The 11,331-nt window shown below is 56.0% G+C and overlaps 1 protein-coding gene across 1 annotated transcript; it reads left to right on the plus strand.

Moving 5' to 3' along the window:
* Positions 1 to 309: 309 nt before the first annotated feature.
* On the plus strand, positions 310 to 11,225 carry LOC123853618 (zinc finger protein 594). The gene is given in 5 exon segments (XM_064583339.1): positions 310 to 403; positions 699 to 1,482; positions 1,695 to 1,807; positions 6,686 to 7,633; positions 7,636 to 11,225. Coding segments are annotated over 5 exon segments (2,457 nt in total). The 3' UTR covers positions 8,154 to 11,225.
* The last annotated feature ends 106 nt before the right edge of the window (positions 11,226 to 11,331 follow it).

The raw sequence follows: 11,331 nt of genomic DNA on the forward strand, positions 1-11,331 counted from the left end.
GGAGAGAGGACTAGCCCTACCAGACTCTAAAACGTACTTAAAAGCTCACAATAGGGGCGCCTGGGTGGAACAGTCGTTAAGCGTCTGCCTTTGTCTCAGGTCATGATCCCGGGGTCCTGGGATCGAGTCCTGCATCGGGCTCCCTGCTCTGCTTCCCCCGCTCCCTCTGCCTCCCGCTCCCCCTGCTTGTGCTCTCTCTCTGTCAAATAAATAAAATCTTAAAAAAAAACCTTTAAGAAAGTAAAAGCTCACAATAACAGTTTGTTATCAAAGAAGATATAGGTAAGTGGAGAAGCACACCCCAGATACATGACCAAATACATGTGCGGCCGAGTCAGTGATAAAGGCAGCATTTACAACCAGCGAGGAAAAGGGGGACGACCCATCAGTGGGGCGCAGAGAGGTTAGCCAACTTGCCAAAGTCACACAGCCCCCAAGTGGTAGGAGAGTGATTCCGTCTGAGTGTCTGGACTTCTCACTTCGGAACCTGCCCTCTTAAACGTTACGCCAGCTGTCCTCGGGTACCTGTCACCAAGCCTTGGACGGGGCATGGCAAATAGAAATGGCGAAAAGAAGGCATCCACGAAGGAGACCACTAAGGCTTGCGGGGGCGGGGGGAGGACTAAAGAAAACTGGAACAAAAATGTAAAACTGCTGGCTGAGGTCTCGCCCACCCGGACCCACGGGCCACGGCCCAGCCGCCGGCGGGTCCAGGACCCCGGACAACCGGCAGGTGCACCAGCCCGCGCCGCGCGGAGCCTCGCCGGAGTCGCCTCGCGCGAGACCCAGCGGCCGCCGCGGGCCCGGCCGAGTCTGCGCAGAGGAGACCCCCGGGGGGGGGGAGGTGTCCGCCGCGGGAACTGCCCGAGCCTGCGCAGAGGAGACCCCCGAGCGGGCGGGAGGTGTCCGCCGCGGGAACTGCCCGAGCCTGCGCAGAGGAGACCCCCGAGCGGGCGGGAGGTGTCCGGCCGCGGGAACTGCCCGAGCCTGCGCAGAGGAGACCCCGAGAGGGTGCCGCAGGGACCGAGCCTGCGCAGAGGAGACCCCCGAGCGGGCGGGGACGGGCGCCGCGGGCCCGGCCGAGTCTGCGCAGAGGAGACCCCCGGGGGGGGGGGAGGTGTCCGCCGCGGGAACTGCCCGAGTCTGCGCAGAGGAGACCCCCGAGCGGGCGGGGACGGGCGCCGCGGGCCCGGCCGAGTCTGCGCAGAGGAGACCCCCGGGGGGGGGGGAGGTGTCCGCCGCGGGAACTGCCCGAGTCTGCGCAGAGGAGACCCCCGAGCGGGCGGGGACGGGCGCCGCGGGCCCGGCCGAGTCTGCGCAGAGGAGACCCCGAGGGGGCGGGCGGTGTCCGCCGCGGCAGCTGGCGGCGGGGGTGGGGGGACCGCCGGCTCGGGGAGCGCTCCTGACGCGGGCCGAGCCGGGGCTGCGCGATGGCCGCCGTGAGGGGGCCGTGGCGGAGCGGGAGGCTGGGGTGGCCTGGAGGTGAGACCTGCTGCGTGCGCAGAGCCGGGGGTCCCGGCGCCCGGGCACCTTAACCCCCCCCCGCCCGGGGAAGCGGGGCGCAGAGCAGACCCCTGGAGGCCAGTGGGGAGAGGCTGGGCCTCGGGGACGTCGGGGCTGGGTCCCCTTCTGGCTCCCGGCGCGCGCCGCCACGACCATCCGCTGCCGCCTCTCCGTACCCTGGTGGGTTCCAGCTCCCTCCTGGGGGGCAGCGCGCTGCCTCTCCCCCAGGCCCAGGCTGCCCCCGCTCCCTGCCCTGCGCTGTGCCCGGAGCCTTTGCGCAAGACCTCGTTTCTGGGCTCCAGGGGTGACCGAGGGCCGCGATGGGGGACCAGACCGAACCACAGGGATGAGCTGTGCGGGCCAGACGTGTTGTCCTACTTGATCTGAAATGTTCCTAACCTGGGAGCTCAGAGGAGGGGGGCGAGGTCTAGGCCAGTCTCTTCTTTGTAAAGGTCTGCCCATCCTTTTATGAGTAGCTTCACAAGCCCCTTCCTCTGGGAAGCCTTCCAGAGTTGCCACCCGCATCTCTGAGCTTCTCATCTCGTTTAGCTCGTTGAGCTGGTGCTTACTAACTTGTTTCACGTGTGTGCCTGAGTGTGCAAGTCTCCGGGTCCCTCTCTAGGCAGGGGCTCTATCGTTGTAACACATGCACGCAAATATGACTTTAAAAAGATTGAAATGGTTAGAAGGTGCCAACAGGTGGGCCTGCAGCTGTGGGAAGTATTTGCGAAGGTCACGGGCTGAAGAATGATGGCCCCAGGGCCAGGTAGGACTGTAGACAGCATTTTCCCTGCTCATGCCCTTGGATTTTATTTTAATCCGAGGCCAGCATTTTAAAATGAGGAAATGTCTTTCACATCTGCTCACACAAGATCTAGACTTTAGCATGTCTTGAAAGCTCAGACGTGTCCACACGCAACGCCCCCCCCCCCCCCATGTCTACACGGTGCACTGAGCAGGAATTGAGGAGCTCCACCTTCAGACTCGGCATCCAATTTCCAGAGCCCCAGTCCCCACTAATCTCCACCGTCTCCCTGACATGGAAGCAACGTATCATTTTGTCGTGGATAATCACCTAGCTTCCTTCATTCGTTCTGATGAAGTGCCTGGCCTGTGGCTGTTTGGGTTCTGGGTTCCCGGTGTAGATGAGGGAGACCTGGAGCAGCATCGCGAGCAGAAGAGTGGGAGGCAAAGGGACAGCGCGGGGAGAAGCACAGTGTATGGGAAGTTAGGGGGGACACTGAAGCGCAGTTTTGCTCTTAGGTGAATCGTAGAGGAGGGCTCTTGTTACGTGTTGAATTGTGTCCCCCCCCACCCCAATTGTGTCCCTTCAGTATATCGACATCTTAACCCCACTAGCTCAGAATGGGACCTTATTGGAAATAGGACCGTTGCAGATGTAATTAGTTAAGGTGAGGTCATACTGGAATAGAACAGCTCCCTTCCCCCCACGCCCCGATTCAGTATGAGTGGTGTCCCTATAAGAACAGGGCCACGTGAAGAGACCAAAGCAGGGAGAAGCCACGTGGAGAGGGAGGCAGAGATTGTGGTGATGCATCTACAAAGCAAGGGACACAAGGACTGCCTGCTATCACCGGATGCTGGGGGGGAGGGGTGCAGGCGATCCCTGAGCCCACAGAAGGAAGCCACCTGCCGGCACCTTCGCTTCAGACTTCTGACCTCCGACTGCAAGAGAACGAAGTTCTGCTCGAAGCCACCCAGTCTGGGGTACTTTGTTACAGAAGCCCGAGGGAATAACATAGCTCGGAAGTCAAGAGGCACTATCATTTCCTTTAATAGATGATTTAAAAATTCACGGTAGGGTGCCTGGGTGGCTCAGTTGGTTAAGCGACTGCCTTCGGCTCAGGTCATGATCCTGGAGTCCCGGGATCGAGTCCCGCATCGGGCTCCCTGCTCGGCAGGGAGTCTGCTTCTCCCTCTGACCCTCCTCCCTCTCATGCTCTCTGTCTCTCATTCTCTCTCTCGCAAATAAATAAAATCTTTAAAAAAAAATAAAAATAAAAAAAAAATAAATAAATAAAAATTCACGGTAAGTTTTCGATCATTGTCGTCAGGGAAAGCAGGATTTGAGAAAAGTACTTCATCCAACAGCATTAGCTTTACCAGTTGGAACCAGAAAGCAGATTTATCAGAGATTTTCCAAGCAATCCAAGCACGAGGTGAGAAGGTTCTGGACTCAGATGGGGTTGGAGAGGGCCAAAGGAGGAGTTTTCAGAGTTCGTAGGTATGGAAAGAGGGGAGTCCAAGATGAAGTCATAGCCCACCTGTGTCTCCTGGAGGGCTTGGCAGGTACCAACTGCCAGGCCCCCTCCCCGCAGTCTGACTCAGTGGGTCTGGGACGCTGCTGGAGAATTGGCATTTTTACCAAGCTCCTGGGAGAGGCTGATGGTGCTGGTGTGTGGACCACATTTTAGGTGGCATAAACGACTGTGTCTCTGGCCTAGAAGCCCCTGGAGCACCAGACCCCACGAGGGCAGGGACCTTGTCTGGTTCACCACGGCATTCCAGGGTCTAGAATGGTGCCTGGACGCCGTAGGATCACGGTAAATACTTGTTCAACGAAAACGGGTCATTTGGCAGAAAGGGATAGTAAGAAAGGGGAATAAGTGTAAAATGACGAGTTCATCTTTATCCATTTGCTTCACAATCCAGTAAGACACAGGACTAGAAATGCACAGTGAGTGTAGACGAAAATGTGGGTGAGGAATAGGAGTTCCAGATCATGATTCATCCTGGACAAAGGAGATCACGGGAGCCAGAGGGGGTGTGGCCACTGATAAGTCACAGAAAGACAGGACGAGGGGCTGGGCCTCCATAACGCATGTAACACGGAGAAATGGGTAAAGATAGTACAAAAGTAGTTGGAATATCACCCACTGTGGAAGCCAAGGGAGAAAAGGATTTCAGGAATTATTGGGTCAAGGGGTATCCTGCTCACTTATTCTGCAGTTTTTTATTGAGCGCCTGCTATATTCGGGGCCCTGTTCCAACACTGAAAACAGACGGAGCCCCCAGCCCCGTGGAGTTTCTTGAGAAGCTTACGCAGTCGTGGTGTGCACTGTCCACCTTGGGGGCCTTCGTCGGCATGATGACACTGTGGAACAAGTGCTCTTCCTTCTGTTGGACATCGAGGGGAGGATGGTTGAGGGAGATTAAGATGCCGGGATTCTAACTTGGTTCTGCTCGCTCCTGCACCCTGTGCTCTGCTCAGGTCTCCAAGCCGTAACTAGTGACACTTTTCTGCTTTAGATGCTACTTGCGTGATGATTCTGAAATCTTTGCCTGCCTTCCAGATGTTCCTCCTGGGCTCCCGACCTGCTGACCCGTCGGCTCTGCAGACATTTCTCCCAGATGCCTCACAGGTATCTCCAACACCTCTGAAATTATTTCCCCCACTGCCTCCCCCTCACCCGGCCTTTGCCTCCAACTACCCAATTCAGGTGGTTGCCCAAGTTAGAAACGTGGATGCCATCCTTAATGCCTGCCCTGTCCCCTCAGCCCCTCTGTCTAGGACAGCACCAGGTCTTGCTTCTCTGACATACGGACTCGATCCCTCCGTGCCCTCTGCCCGGAGTTCACTGGGGCCCTCCCTGGCTCCAAGCAGACCACTGCTGTGGTTTCCTGCCTGATATCCCCGCTTGCAGCCTTGACCCAACATCCACCCTCCAGAAAATGATCAGAACAGTCTTCTAAAACCATAAATCTGCTTACACCATTCTCCTGAGTTAACCCTTTCAGGGGCTTCCCATGGCCTTCAGGAGAAAGCCCAAACCTCTTGGTCCTCCACGAGTTGACCAGCCCTTCCCAGCTCCGTCTTCTGCCGTCCCGCATCCTGGGCTCAGTCACATGGTGCATGCATGGACGCTGGTGGCTTCCCTCACCTTCCACCCATGCACATGCTGCAGCCTCGCGGGAAGTCTGGTTATCTCAGGTGGTCTCTGAGGCCTCAGCTTAGAAGCTTTGTCCTTCCAGAAGTTTCCTTGCCTGTCCCCCCTCAAGGATGTGCTCTTTCTGCAAGGTCTCACGGCACCCCGTGCATACCCTTCGTGAGCCCCCAGCCCAGCACGGGCTCTTCAAGGAGAGGGACTCTGTCCTCGGTATTGTCCTGCATGGTGCTCGTTACTTTGCACCTAGTGCAGTGCGTGGCCCACAGCAGGGCTCAGAGGGCAGATCAGCACTGGGGAGCGGCAGAGAAGAAATACAGCGGAGTGCGGAGTCGCTGACAAGACAGGGCAACGCAGGGGTTTCACCCCGTGGTCTCACCTTTCTAAAGCGAGGACAGGATTGGCCGCTGAGAGCCAAGGTGATGAGCGACATAGCGGAGTTCTAAGGAGAGAAGGGAAGGTACCAAGTGTCTGCTGCTCTCTCCTGGGTGGTTCCCGAGCAGGGTCTTCTGTTTCAGGAATTCAGGATGCTGTGGGATGTGGCTGTGAGCAGGTCATGGAGGATGCTGGGCCCCGGGCCTGCACTCCGTGGAAGCTCTGTGGGGAGGAGATGCTGCGGGAGGCAGAGCTGGCCCCACCGGGGGAGGGGGGCGTCCATACGCTCTCCGCTCTCTGACTTTGGGGTGAAACACACAAACAAGGAGAGTCTGTAAAGGGATCATTGGCATCAGAGGATCGAGGATTTCCAGTGGTTTTGATGCCTGGTGGCAGGGTGCTTGTGGTCTGTGCCAAAGGGCGTCCAGCCTCATCTTGGGGGGATGGCAGGGTGGGGGGGCATGGTTCTGGGTTTGCCCGGGTGTTCTGGAAGGACTGGGCTCTCACCTCCTCCTCTGCCCTTCTCTGTCCTGCTTGTGTTACTGGATCTGCACCATTTCTCCTTGGCCATTTGGCACGAGGTTTAGATTTTGTCTGTGGACAGTGCCAGAGGGACAGTGCAAGGCCACAGGAAAAGGAAAAGGAAGGGAGTTCTCCTCCTGGCGCTCATGCACCACTTCATTTTTTTTTCTTTTAAAAATTGTATATATTTATTAGAGAGCAGGCATAAGTGGGAGTGTTCCGGTGGTGGCCACAATCTCCAAAAAGGTCTGAATCTCAGCCCCAGCCAGGACACAGTCCTCTTCTCAGTTCTTTATTCCTCCCTCTTCAACTTCTCAGTATGGGGGAAGAGGTGATGTTTGTATTTTAGGAATGCTAGCATGGTCTACTTATCATTTCAGATCCAGAGATCAGGAATAACATAAAGGACCAGAAGTCAAAGGTGGACGTTCCTGGAGACATAGATCCAGCAAGGGTTGTATCCAAAGGATGCCAGAGACTGATCCGTCAGGAGCATGGGTTGGTTGAAGCTGCTGACAATGTGGTCGGGTCATTGAGGCGTTGGGTGAGCCCCTCACAGGATGCAGGGGGGCTCCCCGCTTCCCAAGGGAGAGCTATCAAGGAAGCGAATCTCATTCCCGCAAAAGCCATCGCAGGAGAGAGCGGCCACAGGTGTAATGGGAGAGAAAGAACACTTGCTGCAGGAGAAAGATCCCACAGCAGAGAAGCCTGTGGTGAGAGATTCCAGCAGACATCAGAGGTCACCCAGCGCCAGAAAACTGGTAGCGTGAAGAAAACCCATCAATGTCAGGAATGTGGGAAAACGTTCAACCGGAGCTCCAACCTGATCATCCACGAGAGAATTCACACGGGAAGGAAACCCTTTATGTGTGACGAATGTGGGAAGGACTTCAACCAGAGTTCAAATCTCATTATTCATCAGAGAATTCACACAGGGAAGAAACCTTAGCTGTGTCGCGAGTGTGGGAAGAACTTCAACTGGAGCTCCAACCTGGCCAGGCACCAGCGGATCCACAGTGGCGAGAACCCCTATGAGTGCCAGGAGTGTGGCAAGGCCTTCCGCGGGAGCTCCAGCCTGGTCCTGCACCAGAGGACCCATGGCGGTGGCAGGAAGCCTTTCGCATGCCACCAATGTGGCAAGACCTTCAGCCAGAGCTCGGACCTGGTCATCCACCACAGAGTTCACACCGGAGAGAAGCCGTATGAGCGCTATGAGTGCAGCCAGAGCTTCAGCCAGAGTTCACACCTGGCCACACACCAGAGGACCCACACCGGGGAGAAGCCCTTCGCGTGCCCTGAGTGTGCGAAGGCCTTCAGTCAGCGTGCGCGCCTCAGAGGCTGCACAGCGGGGAGAGCCCCTATGCATGTGGCGGGTGTGGGAAGGCCTTCAGCGGGCACACAGCTCTGCTCAAGCACCAGAGGCTGCACACGGGCCAGGATGTGGGCCGGCTGGGACAGCAGAGAACTGAGAGGGAGGAGAAGCCCTATGAGTGTACGGAGTGTGGAAAAACCTTCCGGGGAAGCTCAGACCTGATCCGGCACTGGATAATCCACACCAGCGAGAAGGCCTATGAGTGCAGGGCCTGCGGGAAGGCCTTCAGCCAGAGGTCACACCTGCTCACGCACCAGAAAATCCACACCGGGGAGAAGCCGTATCCACGCGGCGAGTGCGGGAAAGCCTTCCGGCAGCGCTCATTCCTCGTCCAGCACCGAAGAATCCACACCGGGGAGAAGCCCTATGAGTGTGGGGCCTGCGGGAAGCCCTTCATTTGGCACACAGCCTTCCTCAAACACCAGAGGCTTCACGCTGCAGAGAAACCCCAGGGACGTGGGAGGACACTGAGCTAGGACCAGGCACCTGGGGACGAGCGGAAAACTCATGGGGAAGAGAGAGCGCACTGGCGCGGCCAGCGTGCCAGAACCTTCCAGGGCAGCTCGGACCTCATGGGACTTCCGGTGACTCACGCAGGAGGGAAGCCCCATGCATGTGCAGAGTGTGGGAAATCCTTCCAGCAGAGCTCAGACCTCACAAGGCACCAGAAAATCCACAGCGGGGAGAAGCCTTACCCCTGCGCTAAATGTGGGAAGTCCTTCAGGGACAGCTCCGACCTCATTAAACACCACCGTGTGCACACAGGAGAGAAACCCTACAATTGCCCCGAATGTGGGAAGGCCTTCAGCCAGAACTCCCACCTTCTCAGTCACCAGAGGATCCACACTGGAGAGAGACCCTTTGAATGCGGCGCCTGTGGGAAGGCCTTCGGGGGCTGCACGGCCTTCCTTAAACACCAGCGGCTGCACCCCGGGGAGGGGCCAGGGCGCGGCGACAGAGCCCACAGACAGGACTCGGAGGTGATGGAACCCTAAGGGACCCAGGGCGCGCCTGAGGGAGGCCATTCTTATTGCACTGTCAAGGTGTTTATCACTGGAAAGCATCTGGAGGCAGGAAGACGTACAGGCCATCCTTCTGACTCCAAGTTGACACTGGATGTGGTCCCCGGGATGTAATCACTGGACAATGTTTTAGGGGATGTCTACTGTCATTAAAGTCATTAGAAGTCACCATGGCAACAGCCCCAGAACTAAATTCTTCATGAAAGGAGCCATTTCAGCCCTGACCCCCTGGCCCAGGGACAGGTCTAAATCTGCTTTACGTACTTTAGGGGTGGTTCCCGTTAGGGATGTGCTTTATATGTATGTCTCCCCCTCTTCTCGTTCTTACACATGTGTGATGATGCTAACTGCAAAGATCCACGAATTGGGAGGAAGCCACAATGACAGGAGGACAGCTGGACGCCAGGAAACAAGGGCCAGAGGAGGGTGTCCCGCAGAGAAAGCGGGGTGTCCTCTGGTAGCCCCAGGAGATAGGAGAGCAGGTGTCAGGGACAGAATCAGAGCGTGCACCAGGGCACAGCGCAGAGGTGGCCTGAGCGGGGAGGAACTCTACTGCAAAAGGTCAGGGGACTGTAGGGACAGTGGTTTTGTCTCGACCCAGGGCTTTGCAAGGGGACACAGCTGGTTTGAGAACTGGAGGGGCCAAGTGGAACCCTGGAGCTCACGAAGCCTGGTGATTAGGCTCCACCCATCTGGGCTGTCATGGCCAATCAGCACTAGGCTTTTCCCACCTGGGCGGTTATGGCCAGTCAGCGTAAGGCTCTGCCCATCTGGGCGGTCACAGCCAATCAGCATTAGGCTCCGCCTGTCTGAGTCCCCACAGCCAATCAGCATTAGGCTCTGCCTGTCTGAGTGCTCACAGCCAATTAGCATTAGGCTCTGCCCACGGGGGTGGTCACAGCCAGTCAACTGTTCTGTTCCTACTGAGCCCGGACACAGCCGCAGCACTTAAAGGGATGCTCGAGGCAAAAGCTTTTCAATCCCTCCTAGTTGACACTAGAGACAAAACCTACTTGCCATCTCCCCCCACAACTACCTATTGATTATATCCACTAAGTGACCAAGAAGATCAAACTGTCACTCAGTGTCTCAAGTCTCAGGCAAAAAAACTCATGTCAGGGGCACCTGGGTGGCTCAGTCGTTGGGCGTCTGCCTTCGGCTCGGGTCATGATCCTGGGGTCCTGGGATCGAGCCCTGCATCAGGCTCCCTGCTCTGCGGGAAGCCTGCTTCTCCCTCTCCCTCTCCCCCTGCTTGTGTTCCCTCTCTCGCTATCTCCCTGTCAAATAAATAAATAAAATCTTAAAAAAAAAAAAAAACAAAACTCATGTCATAAGCAACTTTTGAAGTATCCAGGCTGCTCACCACGATCCACCTGACTGTCCTTCTCACCCATAGAGGTGCGGTCCCCAGCAACCAAGTTCACCATGTGTGACCCCCACACAGCCCCACTCTCTCCCCTGCCTGCCTCTTGCCCTAAGCTGGAACAACTGGACCCTCTTTTCTGAGATTCTGGAACTCGGAAAATCTAGTTCAGCCAGGGCTGGTCTTTTAAATAAAGGACGTTTTAAGACCCAGGAGCTGAAGTAGTAAAGGAGGAAGGCGGTCTGCAGAGAGAAGAATGAAGTGGACCCACATAATGATTCAGAGGCTCTCCAGGGGTGTCTCTGACAATCAGCCAGCTTTGGGGATGTTTGTACAGACCACAGACGCCAAAGTAGGGTTTAGAAGCCTATCTCTTTCCCAGATTACAGAACCATTTTTGAGAACTTAGAAGCTCAATCCAAACATCGAAATGTTTTTACATTGATCACTTGCCTCCCCTTCTAGGAATTTCTTTTCTCCTAGCGTGAGAAGGCAACTATTTATACTTTTAATATGGTTCAGATAATGAAAGGAAAACCGAGAGCAAGGAATGGAAGCTAACACAGGAAATCTCCGAAGGGAGACTCAGGACACCCAGTACAGATGCCCACGGGTCTAAATTCTCGCACCGGCGAATGTGAGAGCAGCTTGGAGAGGCGGCGGGCAGACCCATCAGAGGCTGGACAGTTACAGTCCCCTTCTGAGGGGGACACGGGCTTCAGCCAAGTGAGCATTCCCCTTAACCAAACCCGTGTAGGAGAGGGAAAGCTTGCACATCAGGAGGAAGTGAGAATGTGCCATCTGAACCCACCTGCCACACATCAGCTGCTGCTATAAGAGCAGGGGGCACGTGGCCAGACCTTCAAACAGAAGTCAGGACGGACTCGGCATCAGGAAACCCATACCCCAGGAAGAACCTGTAAGCGTAAGGAGTGCGGGGCGATTTTCAGCAGGAGCTCACACCTGGTGATACACCAGAGGATTCACACAGGGAGGAGACTTTACGTTGGTGGTGACCGTGGCAAAGATTTCGGTCAGAGCTCCAATCTCCTCCACCATCAGCGGGGAGTCTGCTTCTCCCTCTCCCTCTGTCGCTCCCCCTGCTGTTCTCTCTCTGTGTCAAATAAATAAATACAATCCTTTAAAAATAAATAAACAAATGCAGGTAACACGTCTGATGGGTTCTGCCCAGCACACACTCAGTTCTTTAAAGGGAAATGCTTTGGCACTTTTTTTTTTTTTTTACATTGTTCATTGTAAGAAAAATTC

Source organism: Mirounga angustirostris, unplaced genomic scaffold (genome assembly GCF_029215605.1).
Source record: "Mirounga angustirostris isolate CCGP_5_RB_7025 unplaced genomic scaffold, mMirAng1.0.hap1 SCAF_17, whole genome shotgun sequence".
Lineage (NCBI taxonomy): Eukaryota > Metazoa > Chordata > Mammalia > Carnivora > Phocidae > Mirounga > Mirounga angustirostris.